This window comes from Glycine soja, chromosome 14 (assembly GCF_004193775.1).
Source record: "Glycine soja cultivar W05 chromosome 14, ASM419377v2, whole genome shotgun sequence".
Taxonomy (NCBI): domain Eukaryota; kingdom Viridiplantae; phylum Streptophyta; class Magnoliopsida; order Fabales; family Fabaceae; genus Glycine; species Glycine soja.
Window position 1 is genome coordinate 6,954,458 of NC_041015.1, and position 21,075 is coordinate 6,975,532.

General features: G+C 30.3%; 2 protein-coding genes across 3 annotated transcripts; one reads left to right on the top strand and one right to left on the bottom strand.

The window, feature by feature from the left end:
• Window positions 1-8,120: 8,120 nt before the first annotated feature.
• LOC114384751 (serine carboxypeptidase II-3-like) lies at window positions 8,121-14,092 on the top strand. Of its 2 annotated transcripts, XM_028344520.1 has the most exons (8): window positions 8,125-8,553; window positions 10,845-10,952; window positions 11,546-11,820; window positions 12,297-12,557; window positions 13,165-13,271; window positions 13,380-13,466; window positions 13,570-13,675; window positions 13,760-14,092. In XM_028344520.1, exons 1-8 carry the CDS (start codon window positions 8,151-8,153, stop codon window positions 13,907-13,909), a joined length of 1,497 nt encoding a protein of 498 aa, XP_028200321.1. In that variant the 5' UTR covers window positions 8,125-8,150; the 3' UTR covers window positions 13,910-14,092. The 2 variants fall into 2 exon arrangements, with proteins under 2 accessions (XP_028200320.1, XP_028200321.1); XM_028344519.1 differs by having other exon boundaries at window positions 8,121-8,553; window positions 13,165-13,466.
• A 676-nt stretch (window positions 14,093-14,768) lies between these two features.
• LOC114384752 (polyadenylate-binding protein RBP47C-like) lies at window positions 14,769-18,871 on the bottom strand. Its single transcript, XM_028344521.1, has 6 exons — window positions 18,283-18,871; window positions 16,779-17,244; window positions 16,062-16,117; window positions 15,846-15,976; window positions 15,641-15,737; window positions 14,769-15,293 (listed from the first exon to the last, which is right to left on the bottom strand). Exons 1-6 carry the CDS (start codon window positions 18,646-18,648, stop codon window positions 15,132-15,134), a joined length of 1,278 nt encoding a protein of 425 aa, XP_028200322.1. The 5' UTR covers window positions 18,649-18,871; the 3' UTR covers window positions 14,769-15,131.
• Between the last annotated feature and the right edge of the window lie 2,204 nt (window positions 18,872-21,075).

Consider the following 21,075-nt stretch of genomic DNA (forward strand, 5'->3'; position numbering starts at 1 on the left):
CCGATCTACTTCTTTGTCTAGTGTTGGTATGATTTTTGATCTTTTTGCTTTTGTGAGTGATGGAAATACGTGTAAAAAAGAAACTCTGACGCTTAAGTTGGTAAAGTCTGAGATGTATGTATATAGACATAAGTCTAAGATTTCATCATATATTTGTAATTAGCTAAGGTGTATTTGTTTCAAGTTTACATCTACTTATGTGTATATGTATATGTTAATGATTCTAAAATGTGAGAAGTGGTTTTTCATTACTTTTTAATTGGCAATTGTATCTACTATCTAAATTCATATGTAATATGTTGGTTAAATTAGTCTCTAGTTACTTGTACTATTATAAAATTTTAATTAGGTTTGTGTATTTTATTTTTTTAATTGGATCTTCATATTAATTTTAAATTTTTAATAAGATTCTTATATTAATTTATCGTGAAAAATCTATTAAGTTTGATAAAAATATCTTAACATATACACATACACATAAGTAGATGTAAACTTGAAACAAATACACCTTACCTAATTACAAATATATGAATCTTACATCATGAATTGCTATAGGGTTAGGGTTACGATATGAGAGATGCAAAATCCAGAGTTTAAGGTTGAATTATGGTTTGTAAGATAATGGACATGTTGAAAATGAAAAAATAGGAGATGTTGAGGTGTATTAGATAAAAAAAAATAATTAAATAATTTTATATGTAACAATAATACCATTTAAACTAATAACATGGAATAACACTTGACACCTACATGTGTGTATAATGAAATATTCTATCAAGTCTAACAGATTTCTCCATACAAACTAACATAAGAATCTAATTACAAATTTAAAATTAATATAATGACTCAATTAAAAAATAAAATATAGAGACCAAATTAAAAAAATTATAATAATACAAAAACCTACACTAATTTAACCTAATATGTTCAATGCCGTTGAATACGAAACCAACTCATGGGTTTTTAATTCTTTTGTGCGTATTACCTTTTCTTTTTTCGTCGTCCCGTCATCTTCCTCGTTTGTTTGTGATCACCATATCAAAAACTTTAGCTTTTGATCAGCACAGGCCTCTCGCCTTTCATAATAAAACACTCATCTCACCTAATATGTCTCCTCTATATATATATATATATATATATATATATATATATAAGTGAACACCATTTTACTTTTTTTGTCCTCCTTTAAAACTTTTTTAGGTGGGGACTGATTTGATGACAAAGATATGAGTTAAATCGTCGTGCATTCAAAATCATTGTCTTGATCACTCGCTCATATCCATGGTTTTTAACCTTCTCTCACTCTGTTTTTAAATTAGCTTCATTAGAATGCCTTTTCAATTTTATATCAAAACGGTTGAGAAATATGAAAGTAAACAAATTAAGAAAGTATTATATAATGCTAATACATAATGATTTGTATATAGTTGAGACAATAACTATTCACTATCCAATTACATGTGCTTATGTAGCTTTTAGGTGAATAAGCTAACTAACTAACAAACTATATGTTAAATAAAGATCATTTTGAATTTATATACACAGTCAGTTGTACCAGTTTGCATGCATGACCAATATATATAGCTAGATCATATGCACCTAACCATTAACCGTGTCTCCACTTAATCACATGGTAGGGATATATTAGCATTAATTTGAAATATAATTGGTGGGGGTGAAGTGGCAATGCTCAGTGAATAATGATTCAAGAAAACCAAAAAATAAAATATGCTTTGGATTTGTCCACCAATAAGATAAAAAGGTCAAAGAGGGGTCCAGGTAGTGTGGTACCATGTTTTAGAAGCTGGTGATGACTGTTGTGTACATGTTCATGGCCATAGGTTTCTGGATTCTTACTTTGGATTCTTAACTGCAGAACTTTTTTTGTAATCACTGAAAAAAGGTGAAAAGCAGATACGTGCTAGAAACCTGGTCCTTTTTTATGATTACTTTTACATTGGGGTAATATGGAGCTAGACTCAGAATTATTTGAGGATGCCCCCACAAATAGACTAATTAATCAAATCTCCATCACTGTTATTGGGCTAATAGTTGTGAAATTAATAGCAGCTAATTATTAATTGTTGACGCTAGAGAATATATTCGCCAAGATTTCTGAAAGTTATGTATGAATTCAAGAATTCAATAAGTTTTGTAACGAGTGATCAAGGATAATTACACGTATTTAATGAATGTTCTTTTTTTTAATTGTTTCTATTTTTTCAAGAGTGACGTCAATGGTGTCTTCAAATGTGTGAGAAGTATCTAAAATTTGATATATTAGACTAAAAAGTTGTGTCCCATGAATTTTTCACTGTCTAGCTAGGAAGGGCTTGTGGCCCCACAAACTCCTTGCAGCATAAGCCTCTCCCACCGTCCATGTGCTAGGATAGATCGAACATGCATTAGGTTGGCTCATTGAGGTGATTAGACCCTATAGATGTAAGTCGACCCTTAAGAGTAGTTAAGTGCCTAAAAAATCCAACTTGAGCCATAATGTGACTAAGCTAATAGAGGGTATATATGTTACTCAATTGGCCGCATATAGTTTCAGTTCCTAGTTGAACGATTCACGGTCTCCCAAGCAAGCACTAAACTTGAAAGATTGTAGGCAATTATCAGTCAAATATTCTCTCAAGTGTCAAACTTGAAAGGTACAAGTGATTACTTAGTCGGATGATCCAATTATCATATACAATAGATAGCAAGCAATAACAAAATTAAGATTTTGGTATGGTTTCCTATTCCAAACACATTGGGGTATAGCTAGTAAATGAACAACCAGTAAGCCCCTCAGGTCATTGGACACAAGTTTTATGTCTTTATATTTACAAGACACGACATTAAGTCAATGTAGTTAAATGGGGGTAACCGGAGAAGCTAACACATAAGACATGTTAATTACCTTACTATGGCTACATATAAAAAAAGAACATATATATAAATTCATTAGTAGAGAAAGGGTAAAGAAAAATTATAATATTTTAAGGGTCAGAAGTTGCATCTACATTTATATACAAATGAACAGTAAAAGGTGTTAATAACAATCAAAATGGTTATGTTATGGGACATGCACAGACTGTTAAATGAGACAAGGTCACAGAAAATACAACAGAAGTTTGATAATTTTGTGGTGTGACCATTGCTTGTCAGCTTGTATACGGATCTACATTGGACTTTGCCAGCTCTTATATATTTTGCGGCAAGGGAAAAGAGGGTCCCCATTCTCTTCACTTCAGAAAAGGTCAATAGCTCGCGACACACTACTTTGTTTAGAAAACACTATTAAAATATATATGATACATCCCCATGGGCCATGACCAAACAAATCCTTCAATTTTATATAGTTTGTTTAGGTAGGGCATTCGATTTTATTTTTTGGGGCAACAACCCAGTATTTATTTTATTCCTCGAGCCATTCTGGATTTGTTTGAATTTTTCATTCAGTTGTTTATTATTCATGTTACAAAACATTAATTCATTTGTCTTTCTAGATAAAAAAAATTTATATATATATATATATATATATATATATATATATATATATATATATTGATGGGAGTTGGAAATCTAATCCATCACTACAATGACCTTGAAACAAATTTAGTTTAAGGATTCAAGTCTCAGCATATAGTCCTATGTCGTTAATCATGCAGTATGTACGGGTGTTTTCTAACACGACATTGTCCATCACGATCGACTGAAAATAACTCGTAAGCTAACTAATAAGCTATTATTTTGCTGAAAACTGTTAAATTAATTAGTTTATTAAATTATAGGTTTCAGTATAAAATAATGTAAAAGGATATGTTTATATAAGTTTTTATTTAATAGACAAAAATACATTTTAAGTTATTATAATTTTAGTTTTTTTAATTGTTTTTTAAATCTTATTATATATGTTTATTTAAAGAGAAAATATTTTATTGAAATGAAAAAAAATAATATAAATATTCTAATTGTTAAAATAAAGATTAAATTACTCATTTGGTTCTTATAATTTCATGATTCTTACTTTTTTAGTAAAGTAATCTTTTTAGTCTCTATAATTTACATTTTAATTCTCTTTTAGTCTATGTAATTTTGAAAGTGGTCTTTTTAGTCCCTACAGTTTCATGATTCTTACTTTTTTAGTCCTATAATTTTCAAATTATAGGGATTAAAAGAGAATTAAAATGTAAACTATAGGGACTAAAAAAAACATTTTTAAACTAGACTAAAAGAGAATTAAAATGTAAACTATAGGAACTAAAAAGACCACTTTTGAACTAAAAAAGTAAAAATCATGAAACTATAAGGACCAAATGAGTAATTTAACCTAAAATAAATAGTGTAATAATAAAGAAAAGTATAAATAATTATTTTATTAAAGTATTAGGGATTAAAATGAAAAAAAATCATGTGTTATAGGGTGTTTTTGCAAAATTTGTGAATAAATGAGTTGTAAGCTAGAAGTTAATAAGCTAATTAATTAATTTCTTGGTAAAACTATACAATAATATGTAGCTACTTGCATGTAAATTAGGGCATTTATTTTATGAAATCTTGATGGATTCTCGAAATATGATGACAAAAATATATACTTTTATATTTGTTACAAGTTTTTAAAATAATTTCCCAGATATTACTGATCTATGGGAATGTTATAATTTTCTTTTTTTTATCATGCTTTCTTGCATCTATATTCCTATGAGAAGAGGTGAGAAAGTGATATTTCCATGGGAATGGAAATTTTTATTGTCTAATACACATGTAACTTTTTTATTTAAATTATTTTGAATTTTAAAAAGTATTCCTATAAATATTAAAATGTAACCAAACATATTTTTTTTAAAAAAATAATCGGAAATGATATTCTTGTGTTATATTCTTGAGTAAAAATATTTCGTGAAACTAACATTCTTTTAATATTTAGAAATTATAAATATTTTTCAAATAATTATCATTTTTCATATTTTAATTTAGTTAAATAAATTATAAAAAAAAATATATTCGTATCTTGAACTATTACATATAAATATATAATCTTTTTAGTTGAAGATAGTATTTTTTTTCTTAAAAGTTGGAGTCCCAAAACTTAAGTGAGATTTAGCTCTTTTCTTTTTTTTTTTACTTTCGGTTATATATTTTGCAAAGTTACAAAAAATACATCTTTAACTTCATTCCAAAATAATTTTTTATTTGGGCCTGATCCTACTTAAAAAGGAATGGGCTTACGCATCATAAATATGCAACTGATATAATGTATTGGGGTATGGCCTATGATATTTACATTTCCCCATTTTGATTTTCCCGCCTCCTTTTTTATATTTCCAAAATATCCCTCTCCCTTCGTACCCTGCACTTTTTTTTCAAATCTTACAAAAAGTTTTTGTAATGTATTTTTTTACATTATGGAAAATTTTATAATGTAAAAAAAATATTATAAAAAATTGTTTTGTAGAGTATTAAAATATAAATAGATTACAAAAACTAGTTTTTGTAAAACATTCTTTTGTAAGAAAACTATAAAAACAAAGGACAGTGTGAAGAGGAAAAATAGCACTGTAAACAAGGTCTCCATCGAGGAATGGTAAATTGTGTTAAACTAATAGTAGGCCCAACTTCCAATGCAAGACTGCAGCATATTATTCAACCATGGGCTTTGCTATTTCCACTCCATTTTTCTATGTTCACCCCCAAACTTTTCAAAACACCATGACAAGAATATCCTTGATGGAAACATGTTTACATTCTGTATGTCGACAAGAATTATCGAGATCTACAATGGGAACGTGTTTCCATTACATTTTGTGAAGTGACAACCCTTGATAATAATGAAAATGTGTTTACATTGTATAAAACTTGCCAACATACACGATAAAAATATATTTCTTATGTGTATGGACCATATCTGTTGAGATATACAATGAAAATAAGTTCCTATTGTGTATCTCGACAAAGTCTTGCTAAGATCGATACGTAATAGAAATACATTTACATTATGTATATGGACAAGATAATATGTTGGGATACACAACAAAAATATATTTCTATAAAGGACATTTTTGTCAAAAGAATTGAAAAAGCTTGAAGTGAACTTAACAAAATCAAGTGGGAATGGCAAAGCCATTCTACAACAATGACAAAATCAGCATTTTATTCGGCCCAAAAAATAAAAAAATTCTCTGGAGCCCAACCAGCTTATTCAGCAAGTCGTGTTTGGACAATGTTATAATTAGCTTTTCTCCATCCAATAGTCGTTGTCTCAAAATCCCAAATGATAAACGGCGCTAATAATAGTTGAATCTTTCTTTTAAAAGACGCTAAACAAGAAGATATTCATATCCACATGTGCCCACATCATCATAGCAAATTCAAGAGGTGCTTATAATCTTCCACTAACAAATGGTTGCCAAAAAATAGCCAAGAAAATGAAGAAAGAAAGCACTAATAATGCTTCCTCTTTGATGGGACAGAGAGTGTCTATGTACATAGATGGATTATTCAACCAGCCTTCTCTGTTAGAATATTATTATATTAAGTTTAGAGCCAAAAGAAGGTTTCGTTAGAAACTCAATTACGACAATATGTATGCTAATGTTATACAAGTTCCATTTTCTTCATTTTATTTGGTGAATTTTACGACACCAATGCACTAATACCTCACGTAAGGGCACACGGCACCTTCAACCTAATATCTAATGACGCAACATTAAGTCTAAAGTAAAAACCTAAATTTATGAGATCAGCTTCATGTCCATGTTCACATTGTTTATAGTAACTAAGTTGCTGAACAAACCTTCTTTGTGTAGAAAATGACAAAACACTATCTTTCAAAGTATATACTCACCTTCAAATAAAAATCATTTTCACGACATTAAAATTTTATAAATCCAATAATATATGTTTAATACGAATTAAAAACAAATTAATAATGAGAATGCATCTAATTAATATTTCTTTGAAATATAGTATATAAAATTTTGAATTATTTAATATCACTGCTCATAAAATAATTTTTCAAAATAAATTATATTATAAAATTAAATTAATCACTTATAGAAGTGATTAAAAAATAAAACCTATTAAATGCTAATTATGCAAAACTTTAATAAGCGATCCGTGAAACTCAATATTTGATGTTTATATACCACTTTATTAGTAGAGAAATTTAAGTAGTAGTTATACTTTCATCTTACTTCCTATATTCGCAACTGATCACATGCTTACATCTAAATTTAATAGTAGTTATACTTCCATCTTACCAAATAATAATAACGGTAATAAAATTTTCTTTCACAAAGTCAGAGCTATGAATTGCCTGCCATAAAATACAGTACGTGGATTGTTTATCAAATCAAGATCTACATGTGATTTTATATTTGTATAAAAAAAATGTTTGGATGCTGAATATGATACTCTAACAACATAAACATAAATGAGTTGCGGCTAGTGAACAAGATAGATTTTATTGGTCAGCTTGTTGTGGTGGTTAAGGAACTTTTAAGAGTAAGTCAAAGGTGCTATTTTGTAATTTATTGCACAGGTGGAATTAGATAGAATTGTGTAAATTGATGATCTGTGAATCTTTGTCCAAGATGGGAGCCATTTCTTGTGGTAACTCTCATGGTTTTCTTTAATAATATTAGTTTTGTTTCCAAAAAAATAAACATTAACGAGTATGTAAAATATACACAAATTATACATGTAACATCACTTTATTAGTTGACAACGGAAACACATCGCGCAAGAAAAACAATATCCATCCCCATGCATAATTTATGATATTCTAGGTAGGCAATTCCTATAAAGATATAGGAGGTTCTTTTTTAGCAATTTTTTTTCTTCATAAAAACATCGATTCATATATCTTAACATATATTAAGTGTATCATACTTTTTTTCATCATATTATTGATATAAAATATCAATCAATTTTGTCTCATCCCAATTATATTATTCACAAAACTCAAATCTATAATCTTATTTAAGAGAATTGAGTTTAATATCATTCAAGCTAACAGTACTTAAATATAATAAGTTGCTTTCTCTATTTATATTTAATTAAGTGAGATGAATCACGGTAAAGAATAGCAGTACCTTATAATTTATATTGATTTGAGAGGTTGAAAGAGGTATATATAACACGACACTCGCAACAACATAAAGATGAGCCTAATGTTGTCAATAAAATTGCTTTTGTGGTTCCTGTTTTTGTCATGGTGCCACTTTGCCATCCCATGTGAGGCCAACCAACAAGGGGAATATCTCTATAAGTTTATTCAAACAAAGAGGGCTCAGAAACGCTCTTATGGAGAAGCTTCTTCTATGGCTACAAATCTTGGTGGTGATGAACATTTTTCGAAGGTTTATGTTGTTAAGGAACAATCCGGGTTGATGGAAGGTGACAAAGTGAAGGCTTTGCCGGGACAACCATCTCAAGGGGTGGATTTTGATCAATATGCTGGCTATGTTACGGTCGATGCCAAGGCAGGGAGAGCACTGTTCTACTACTTTGTGGAGTCACCTCACAATGCTTCCAACAAGCCCCTTGTTCTATGGCTAAATGGAGGTAAGTACTCTATAATACATTTTGTTTGTTCATTTGAATATGATGTGTAGTATCAGATAATTAAATGCATAGTAAGTAGCACATATAAGATGGATTGAATGGTTAAAGAAAAAGAAAAAAAAATTATAGGTTCAATTTTTTTTATTAACAAAAATTAACATTTACCGATAAAAACTAACATTCTAACTTAAAATTTTATATCTCTATATATTTGGTAATTTTGTTACATGATATTAAATGAATATATATCTAAATAAAATGTGATGATTAAAAAAAATTCAAAAAGCCTCATTGAAAGTATTCCTTTTGCCCCCGTAATCATAAAGTGGGTTCAATTAATGTTGAATAATATGACATTATGACCCCACCATATATTCCGTGGCAATGCACGGTAAGGTAGCAAATGGGTTTTTATGCTAATTTCTTATTCATAATTGATTGCTATATAATGAGATAATAGATTCCCAATCAATCGCCTTACTCAAACATTGACACCACAACTTAACGCTACTGAAATTCTAACACGGAAGCCATTAGTCATGTCTGCCACCAAAAATTATACTAATAATATTTCTTGAGCAGTTTGATTAGCAAGAAATTCTCAAGTTTAGAAGACTCTTATTGGTGCCCCCTTGCAGAATCTGTAGGAATTGGAAGCAAGCATCTTATAATCTCGAATATTTGAATGTGTAATATTCATTTGACATCATCTTATAATCTAATTTTTTTTTTTTTTTTTACACTTCTCTTTCGCACGGAAAGCTAATGTTTTTTACTATGTAGAAGAAGTGTGTACTATATGCGATGAAAAACAAGGATAAAAAAAGAGTGTGAAACTATCAAGTTCCTATTTGACCAGTCTAATACTGATTATGGACTCACAATAGTGACATAAACCGATCCACATTTCTGTTTTTCAAATTAGTATGTCCAAAGAAGCTAACCACCGATATTCTATGTACATAATACATTTAAATAAGAAATTATATTAAATTCTATTTTGTATATATTCTTGAACTGTAAATTTATAATTTGAGTATATTTAGATAAATTTCTTGGGAAGCATTTCTAGAAGAAAAAAAAATGAAAAGAGCTTCTTCCCAAAGTTAAAATTAACTTATGCATGAGTTAATTTATAAAAAAAAATTCATATAATTTTCTAAGAGATATTTTTAATTTATGCATAAACTAATCTTAGCATATAGAAAAAATCATTTCATTTATTTCTCTCTCTCCTAAAAGTAACTTTTGGGTAAACTTATCCAAGTATGCGCTTTATATTAATTAAAAGTGTAGAACTTGAATGAAGAATTCAATAAAGTAACTATTTTGGTATAAGTTTTCTTTACCTTCAAGTGCATTTTGATCAACCTTCCAATTGTGTTAGGTATTTATCATTTGTTCACCTCAATTCTTGGGGTTAGGAGTCAATTTTCAAATCATGGATAGACCTTATATCTCTCCCTTTATTTGAGATGTTAGTACATGAAATCAAATTATGTAACGATTACATAAAAAGTCAAATCAGTATAATCAAATCAACCCTGAACCCAACATAAAATATACAAAGTTCCTCAATCTCAAGCTTAAGAGGTGAAAAGATTAAGATAGAATAAGTCATAAAATTGATTGATATACTTGTGACATGAAAAATATATAATCCTCTAACCTCAAGCCTAAGAAACGACGAGACTAACATAAAATAAGTCATGAGATTAATATATAATGATATATTTATAAATATTATCCTTCTAATAGTATGTTAAAATAAAAATTATTAACGTATTTTTATTTTATTTTAATTATGACGTTATAAGTAACTCAATTAAGAATCACATTTTCTATATTTAATGGTTTTATTTCACCAAATTATTCAAAACCCTTTCACCATTAGTTCCATCCTGATATATTTTTTCTATTCAATATTAGAATCATTAATTTATCCTATATTAAAAGAATAATTTAATGCCACTTGAGTTGCAATGCTTATATATCTTTTTCATTTCAACTTAGTAGTAATAAATTTTCAAAATTCTGCTACTTTCCTCGATTCATTTCCCTCTTCTTTTTCTCTTTGGTAGTTCTAACTTTTAGGTTCATCATGAACTAGCTTTAATTACCCATATAAATCTACCAAGTAAAACTCTTGGAACTTGAAAACAACATAATGCTTTCCGTTTGGTTACAACTTGAGGAAATTAGAGTCATTTATCATTGTAACAGTGAAATGCTTTTGTTTCTATCTAATAAGTAAAAGGAATTAGATTACTAAATGTATGTATGATATGCAGGGCCTGGTTGCTCTTCCTTTGGGTATGGAGCCATGCAAGAACTGGGACCTTTTAGAGTCAACAGTGATGGAAAAACACTTTACAGAAATCAATATGCATGGAACAATGGTAAGCATACACTGCTAGCTACTAGATGGAAAATGACAAGTGGTTCAAGTACAACACTATTTCTAGTTAGAATTGGAGTTTTATAGTTACTGCCTTCCACAAAGATTGATATTTAAAGTTTTTTCACAAAGATAAAAAAAAACAAATATTTTAAAAGAATTAACATTTATCTCTTAATTTCAATAAATTTATTATTTTAGTCTTTCAAGATAATATTATTTATTACAATATAATTAAAATTGAAATAAGCGTTTGAATATCTCGTTAAAAAGTGAGAACGTTAATTAATTTAAAAAAAATTAAAAGGTTAAAACTTGAAGTGATTTTGGGGAATGAAATCACTGTACAATAGAAAATTGCATTAAATATTAGTATATAAATATGTACTATTAAGGAGAAATTCCAATTCTAATATAACAGCATGACATTCAAGAAATTGTGTCTAAGTTTTATCTTTATTTTTACACATGTCAATTTTTAAATAGGAAAAGAGGAAAAGAAAGGGAAAATGTGATTTGGTTCCGTGCCAATGAACCTTTCTGGGCTTGCATAATTATTATTAGGAACTGATGAGTTACTTCAACAATTGGCAGTGGCAAACGTGATTTTCCTAGAGTCTCCAGCAGGAGTTGGCTTTTCATATTCAAACACTTCGTCTGACTACACAAAAACTGGTGACAAGAGCACAGCCATGGACTCTTATACTTTTCTTCTAAACTGGCTCGAGAGATTTCCACAGTACAAAACTCGAGACTTGTTCATCACTGGAGAAAGCTATGCTGGACATTATGTCCCTCAGCTAGCTGACACTATTCTCACTTATAATAAGCTTACAAATCACACAGTGATCAACCTGAAAGGGATTGCGGTATGTCAAATTTTGTGGTACATATTCAATTTAGGCTAAAATACACTTTTAGTCTCTAGTCTTATTTTTCTTCAATAAGAACTTTAAATTTTTAAAAGTCTTACTTTGATATCTTAAAGTGATTGTGTTAGACCAAATTAGCCCTTCGATCAATTTACCACACTAACTCAATCAACCTAATTAATGACACCTGACAAATGAGGATAAATGCCACATTAGATAGGTGTTTGCAATATCAGCCAAAATCAATACCGTTAATACAAAAAAACGAATGGAATGAAGAATTTGATCCAACTGAGACACCACAAAAGAAAAGAAAAAAAAAAGAAAAAGGATTAAAGTGAAACTTTTTGAATTTAAAAGACAAAATTAAAACCTAAAAAAAAGGATGAGAGACCAAAAGTGCATTTCAGCCTTCAATTTATTACTTTGAAATTTGAACTTGTTTTGGTCTCAAAATTTCTGTTCTTGTGCAGGTTGGGAATGGCTGGATAGATGATAATATGTGTGGAAAGGGAATGTATGAATATTTCTGGACACATGCTCTGAACTCTGATGAAACCCATGAGGGAATTCAAAGGTATTGTGACTTTGAAAGCGGTAACTTAACAGGTGAATGCAGCAAATATCAAAGTAGAGGGGATACTGAGATTGGATCCATTGACATTTATGACATATATGCCCCCCCTTGTGATTCAGCTGCAAAAAAAGCTGGTTCCAGTCCTGCCACTAACTATGTAAGTTGCATGTCGCTCCTTTGCATTTTTGTTACGTGAAGTCTCAACTAGGAGTAGAGAACTCCACTTGGTAATGTAGATAAATAGTGGGAAAAAGATTAAAGGGTATTAACATATTTAATCATGGTAAAATATTCTAAATGCATTATCATTTTTTACACTACTATTTTCTTTCTTCTTTACTTTTATTTGTGTCGAGTTACATTCTTAACTTCCACCACCTTTCCACTTTATATTCCACATTCATCCTACCTATCACACATACCCTTAAATATAGTAACTAACTAACAAAATTGACTGCTGCATTAATGATCATATAAATTTAGTGAAACTAGGTGTGATGAGAATCAATAAATTATTTTATGGTTCTGAAACACCACGTATCTATAGTCTCGAATAATCTTTACATAACACCTAGTTGAAGTTTCATGTTAAAAAATTTCACACCACCTGTTTCAATTCCTGAGTGTAATTTATCGTTTTAAGATTGAATATAACATAGTATAAGGAATTTATATATTTGTTGGATAAGTTCACTTAATAAGTTTATATTATATTATTTTGGTCAATACTAAAGCTTGAAACCCTTCCGTATTCAACATTGTAGGACAGCAATTTTGACCCTTGTTCTGACGATTATACCAATTCCTACTTAAATCTCGCGGAAGTGCAAGAGGCTCTACATGCTAAAGCCTCAGTATGGTATCCTTGCAGGTACACAAAATTCTCTAATTATGTTTACCTCGCTACATTTTCAAAATACACCAATTGTAAGTGTTATATTTCCAGAATTGTATTGATGTTTCTGATGCTTCTGTTCAGAGGGGTGGGATGGACAGATAGCCCAGCAACAATTCTACCAACTATAAATAGGTTAATATCAAGTGGCATAAACACCTGGATATATAGGTGATACACTAAACAATTACAAATTACTTTGTTACATCCAAAAACAGTATCATCATGGCTTTGAGTAACATTGTACTATTGTTGTTGTTATTCTATAATGCAGTGGCGATACAGATGGGCGTGTTCCCATAACATCATCTAGGTATTCAGTAAATGCCTTGAAACTTCCAGTGGAGACAACATGGCGTCCATGGTATTCTAGCAATGAGGTAACTAATGAAGCTTTATTATTTACTATATATATTCAGAACTTACAAGCAACATCGAAGTAATTTACTGCACACAATATGTAGGTTGGAGGATACTTGGTTGGGTACAAAGGGCTCACACTAATCACTGTAAGAGGAGCTGGGCACATGGTTCCAAGTTACCAACCGCAGAGAGCCCTAACCATGATCTCATTTTTCCTACTTGGAGAACTTCCTCCTGAATTCACCTCTTAGGTCTATTTGGTACATGTCCTTAAAATAGATGTGAAAATTTGATGAGTTTCATATGCAAATTCATCAATAAGATTTTCACCTCTAATCAGGAAAAAAAAAATTCTTTTATATATTCTTATAAAGGTAAAAATTCAAGGATGAGTTTATATAAATAAGTTATATAAATATTCGTTTATCTGTTTATTTGAAGGGATGCCAAACCAACTTTTTATATTGGAGCAGCAAAATCTACAATTTTTGTCTCCTTTGAAATCCTTTACTTCAAAGTTCATCTGTTTAAGGTAAAGCAACTCAATCGCAAAGTCTTAACACTCCCCCCTCTCTCCAAAATTATAAACATTAAGAGAGAATTAAGGTGTAAGGAAAAAGAGCCTAAGTTTATGACAATATCCTTCTCCTGGCTTAAACGGTGAACAAGTCCATATATCTACACACTATTAAAGGAATGTAGTGGGGGGTTTTATGATCTTACGTATAGTGAAGCAATATACAGCAAATATATAGACTCGACCCATACGGTCTTTTGGTGTGGAGGTAGGATGTCAATTTTATTTGGACATAAATTATGCAAACTAAAATTAAGCAGTTCAAATTATTCCATACAAAGGAAATACAGACCAATACAAACAGAGTATGAAATTACTTTAGGGGACCGGAAAGCTTTCTCTGAAAGCAAGCATTTTAAGTCAAATTGAACTAGATTTCAAATTTAACCATAAATGCACATACAGAAACTCGAGCAAAATAAGCTCAGATTTCCAATTCATGGAACACAATAAAATGAACGAGATATCTAAAATAAGATGAACTTGAATCCTATAATCGCTTCTGAATAGCATAGGGCATGCAAGCAAAATACTGGCAAAGAAGAAATGAAAGACCCTTTAAACTAACAAAGGCAAAGCTTCAATGTCAACTGCCGGAAACAAATAAATAGCAAGCAAACACACACGTTGTCATACTTAAGACAATTATTCCTATAATAAGTTTAAGGTCCTCATTAGTCATTACTCCTACAGGCCTAAACAAATGACTAATTGAATCCCCTACAGAGCTACCTCAGGCTATCAAAATTCATCTCCGCTCCACAATTAGGAGGGATTCTTGTCTTAAGAATTCAACAGATCAAGCAAGTTAAAACAGAGAAACTTAATTTGCACATTCAAGCTCGATACTGTCTAACTTGTTGTGAATGGTACTCCAGCACTGTACTGCACTTCGTTCAGCTTACTTGTTGTTGGTGGCCTCCATAAAGGGGGTAAGCCCCATAAGCAGCAGCATATATGCTGGGATCATGACGAGGGGTCAATGCGTACCCATAGCCATCATACATAGGGGCCCCATAATATGCCCCAGTCCAGGGGTTGCCGAAATCCATTCTAAACTGCAATGCAAAGATATACCAATTGAGAGTGAATCATCACAAATGCAATCTAATGACTGGCAGCATGAAGACAATCTAGTGCTCTAGCACTTGCAAAGAATTTTATGGGGAAATGAGATTTACAAAATTAAGCTCTTATCGATTGATCTTAACAGAAAATCCAGAAAACGTTCTGATCATTTTTATTTTAAATGATTACAAGGGGCCAAAATAGAAGCCGTTTTCTTTAAACCGGTGCAATATACAGTATTACTAGGTGGATTATTGGTCAACAAACAATACTTATTTCTGTAGATTAACAGACTAATGACAATACGAATGTGGGATTGCATTAGTGAGAGTTTTACCTGCTTATTTGCTGGATTACGGCCCCAAGAAAGACGAACTGTTTGCTTGCCAATCGATGTCCCGTTTAGCTTCTGCAAGGCCTCTTCAGCATTATTTCTGGAAAAGTTGTTCAGAATAATGTTGTTATCATTACATCAATAAAGAGATAAAAAAAAGTATGTTATCTGTCAATATGCAAAAATTTGAGAAGGCCAGAACTATTACCTGTTTGCGAATTGGACAAAACCACAGCCCTTTCCAACAGGTATCTTAACAGAGACTATCTCACCATACTGGGAGAATGGCTGCCTGAGATCTTCATCTGAAACATTAGGGTCGAGTCCTCCAACAAATATCTATAATAAATCATTGGTCAGCCATTCGAAAGTAGTAGTAAAATCTAAATTGCAAGCTCTAATAAAAAAGAACTGAAAAACTCACAGTTGTGTTTGTAGAATCTGCTTCAGATTGGTTGGCTGTGCCATTTGACTGCCCACCTAAACAATGGAACTAACGAAATCAATACAAGCTGGTAGGAATATTTCAAACTCTTACAGTAGCATGCAATGGAAAAAACAAAACAACAGCACCAACAACAAGCTTTTTTTGGTGAGGTCTGGTGCATGAATCAAAAACAAATTGGGAAAAAAATCTTAGAGATGTATTATCAAAAAGAAATTTAAGGGATCAAATCCAAGAAAAGTATGTGTTTGGATTAGTTTATTTTGAAGATTGAAAAGCAATTAATATCATACCACAGACCAATAATAGACTAAATTGACACTCAAATATGCCTCACATATTCAGCAATGAAATCAGCAAACAAATTGATGTACATTTAGATTTAGTGGGAAAAAAAATGACTTTTCTCTTTCTATTGCTGTGAAAAGCACATATTTTATTTCAAGGAATATACCCATCTAGAAAATCACTGAAATCATCATCTAAACCATAAAACTAGGATTACAGTTTATAGGAACGAGAAATGTATTTCTCAAATTTTATCTAATAAAAAACTGAAGTAGAACTCAATGTGAGGGTAAAATAGGTGGCAAGAAGCATTTTCTTTGTATGGAAATGGAATGCATAATTCCCCCCTCCCCAAATGAAAAGGGTATAATTTCATATATCAGAAGCAAGTAAAGTGATTTGGCATACCTTGTTGATGGCCAGATGATTTCCTTGGAGTTGCAGCTCCAATACGCATAGGCCTGCTAGAACAGTAAACACCATTCATCTGAGTCATGGCCTGGGTTCTCTGATTGTCATCTCCAAACCTGACGAAACCATAGCCCTTTGAACGGCCAGTATTGGCATCAAAAACAACTTTTGCAGCTTTAACAGAAGGATATACACTAGCAAAAGTTTCATGCAACAAACTATCTGTAACATCTGCAGCTAAATCTCCTACAAAAATAGAAAGGTCAGGAACATTATCTGAACCCTTGTCTCCTGTGCTAAATGTTGCCCAGTTCAGACGGAATGGTTGCTCAGTATTGGGCATCAAAATTCCAGCATAATTTTGCAAAACTTTCTCAGCTGTAGCATGTGAATAGAACTCCACAAATCCATAACCCTCTGATAAGCCAGTTTGCTTATTGCGAATAACCTTGATGGAGGAAATCTGCAAAATTATCTAACAGTCAGAAGGTTGGATATGAGAAGAACAGCCAAAATCTTTGTCCTAAGTCCTAACCAATTAAGCCTCCAAAATGCGGATTTATTTTCGTCAAATTAGACTGACAGAGAAGTAGAACTTGTCTTATCATGTGAAAGAGTTCATTGATGTACGCACAAGTACGAAAAAAAAAAAGACATCCACATTTCTATTTCCAACCATTAATTCCCAAACTAGTACGAATCTATTTTCACTTTGATTTTATTCCTACAAAGGGAAACATTTTCATACTTTCCACTAAATACAATTTTTGGATAGCATAACCATACTGACATAACGTCGGATTGAACTTAAAATACCATATATCTGTCAATTTTATATAAATTTCCAAATTAAAGAGTATTAGTCAGACTCTCGGTGTACCAAAGAACATTTCCTTTTCAATATAGTATCAAATAAAGTTGGCACTTGACATACATGCATGCGACGACAACCTTGTAGCACATGTAACAAAGAAATTAGAACCAACCACAAAAAACCACGTAATTGCACCAAACTTCTCAAATAAACTACACGTCAAACTCCACCAACACAAACAAAAAAAAAGATAAAACATAAATACATATTTTTCTATCAGAATTCTCACTTTAGTAATGTATATGGATCTTTGATGCAAACCTGGAAATAAAACTCAAATTTTAATTAAGAGAACAACACTGAAAATACTTAAAGAAACCGCATTTGAGTTTTTTTTCAACTAAAAAAAAAAAAGAACTTTTCCAATGTTCTCAAAATCAGCTAATAAAAACAAAACAGGAACTCATATCGAACTGTGTTAACTAACAACAAATCTTCCGCATACGTCTATACAACATAAACAGGGAATTTAATCCGAATGCCTATAAATTCTCATTTTTGTAAAAATCATCACTTCAAACTGGTTGAGAGTAAAAAGGGCATTGTATTAAACTTAAACTCTATAAACAGTTAAAATTATTTTCATTCAATTTTAACATTTCTCATTGATTCATTCCGTGAATATACCTCGCCGGTGGAAGCGAAACAGCGATGGAGATAGTTTTCGTCCATCCAGTGATGCAAATCGCCGATCCAGATGGTTTTGTTCTCGCCGCCGGATCCGTTCTGATGGTGGTGATGCTGCTGCTGCTGCTGATGTTGGTTCGGCACGTGCGGCGCCGCGTACTGGTGATGGTGGTGGTGGTGGTGGAAGGGCACGTAGGGCGGCGGCGCGTAATGCTGAGGCGGCAACATGTGGTGCGGCATTACCATCGCCGCCGCAGGGTACTGCATCGGCAGCCATTGCTGCGGCCTCGCCACCGCCGGTGATTGCCTCGGCGGCGGCGCTTTCTGCTCCGTCGTGGACGAATCAGAGCCGTTTGATTGCTGCATCTTAATCAATCAACGGTGATGACTGATGACCACTCTCTCTGTCTCACGCTCTCTCACTCTTTTTTTTTTTTTTTTTTGCTAAAAAAGGATTTCGCAGTTCGGAGTGTGAAGGCCAAATAAGGAAAGAACTACAAAAAAAAAGGGAGAAGAGAGTAGCGAGGTTTGGTTTTTCTAGAGAGAGAAACTGAGAAAGGCTGAATCTGTGAGTGAGAGAGAGAGAGAGAGAGAGAGAGGTGGACGCGACAAGGAAGGGTATAATAATAAGAGGATGAAGAATTCTTGGGTTGGCTTTGTAAACGCGGTTCTCGTTTTCGCCGTTCGATTGGTTTCATAGGTTTGATGTGAACCGTTCGATCTAATTTGAGGGATATGCATTGCAACCCTGTTATAGTTTCTGTTCTCTCTCTCTTTCTGTGCCGCCGCCAGCTTCGTTCCTTTCCCTAACTGACTTTTGGATATTTTTTTCTTTCTTTTCTTTTTTTTTTCTTTTGGCCTATTATTTTGTTTACTCCATCCAAATAAAAAAATATATAAATGGATGAAATAAAATAATAATTTTATCAAATCAATTTTATAATTATTAATTTATTATTTATTTTTTAACTAATATTATAAATATAAAAAATAATTAATATTACCTTAAATAGTTAAAATTATAATTATTTTATGATGTTTTTTTAACAAAAAATATTATGAAAAGCAGGAAACAATTTTTTTAAGTAACAATCACATTAAATAATAGTATTTCTTATTAGAGATAATTTTAATTAAGATAGATAAAATCATTAATAAATAATTAAAAATTATGAACATTTGACATAATTACATATCCAAAAATATCACAAAATCCATTGATTATGCATTCGGTGATGATTGAAACTTTTATTAATTGAAAATTATAAATTTTGGTGAATCTCATTTTTATTTAATGATTATTAATTTCTCTTAATTTTATTATTTTTTTACTAATTATAAATAATATTAAAAAAATTATTAAAATAAATTTATTAGAAAATGTGTTACTGATATTTATTTTATTAGAATTTAAAGTAGTAAAAATTTACATTAAAATTCAAAAATCAAAATAAAAAGTTTAGTCTAAAGTAATTTGCTTCTAAATTGGTTTTGTTGTTAGTTTTATTCATCAGTAGTACTATATCTGGTGTCAGTGCTAACATTCAGACGTTCACCTCACGCCAAAAAATTTACTAGTGACGTTGGCATGTCTGGTGGCAGTGAAATTAACAAAATGGTAGTGGCTAAAGAATCAGAGACAGATCGTATCTATCTAATATCTATCAACGATTCAACATGGATACAAACTGGAAAAAGAAACATCATTTTTAGAACTTATGTTATAACTCGTAATTGATAAGTACGTAAGAATGTAAGATTTTGTTTTAATTTTTTCAGCATTGGTACTTATATATCCCTTCAGAATCAAATTATATTATATAACTTTATTAATTATTATATTATTTTAATAACTTAATATAGAATATAATTTTTTTTATCAAACTGTTCACATATTATTAAATTTGTTTATATTAAATTTTGTTAAAATTAAACAAAAATAATAATCAAATGATTTATATTTTAATATATTTGAAATGTTTATATTATATCAATTTTAATCTATATGAACGAAATAAAAAATTATTTTTAATTAATATGAAATTTTGTATATGTGTAAGGAATTTTCAATAAGAAAACATTATTTGATTAAAAGTTATAAAAATCAAATCTAAATGTAATTTGATTCCTCTATATTTTTTTCTTTATATATATTTTAACTTTTTATAGACTTGATTTTAATGCACTAATACTATATATGAAAATAGGTATATTACCATTTATGTTTCATAATTGTAGGATTTTAATTTTCTAAATTTCAAAGTTGGAGTAATAAAATTTTAGACAAATATTTCTTATTATTAAATATGTTTATTAAAAATACACTTCTATGTTAAATATAATAGTAAATTCTCATTAAATTTAATAATTATTACATTGATGACAATAATTTATTAAGTACTAAATATAAATTATAAATATAAGTATTTAATATTTATTACAAATATTAAATATATACTTAATGTGTACAGTTAATACTTATGATTAAATATAAGATATATTTAATATGTCCATTATAATTAATATATATATTAATTATTAAATAAATATTTAATTTTCATTATATATGTATTAAATAAATATTAAATATAGTTATTTAATCTTTATTACAATATTAAATATATCTTATATTTAATGTTTATAATTAATACTTATAAACATTAAATATACCTATTAACTACTACCTCATGTCCTTAATATACGATCAAAATTTAAAAGTAACTTGTCCAATCAAAATATTTCATACAAATTATTTTTTTACAAAAATATTCTTCATTAAAATTAGTTTTAAGG

Bases quoted from the DNA above. Each gene is read 5' to 3' on its own strand.
- LOC114384751 (XM_028344519.1), top strand. From the start codon at position 8,151: ATGAGCCTAATGTTGTCAATAAAATTGCTTTTGTGGTTCCTGTTTTTG. The intron at 10,953-11,545 runs GTAAGCATACAC...AACAATTGGCAG, and splicing joins TCAATATGCATGGAACAATG to TGGCAAACGTGATTTTCCTA. The intron at 11,821-12,296 runs GTATGTCAAATT...GTTCTTGTGCAG, and splicing joins TCAACCTGAAAGGGATTGCG to GTTGGGAATGGCTGGATAGA.
- LOC114384752 (XM_028344521.1), bottom strand. From the start codon at position 18,648: ATGCAGCAATCAAACGGCTCTGATTCGTCCACGACGGAGCAGAAAGCG. The intron at 15,738-15,845 runs GTAATAGTTCTG...CAACTTTTCCAG, and splicing joins TTTGTCCAATTCGCAAACAG to AAATAATGCTGAAGAGGCCT. The intron at 15,294-15,640 runs GTAAAACTCTCA...TTTGCATTGCAG, and splicing joins GTAATCCAGCAAATAAGCAG to TTTAGAATGGATTTCGGCAA.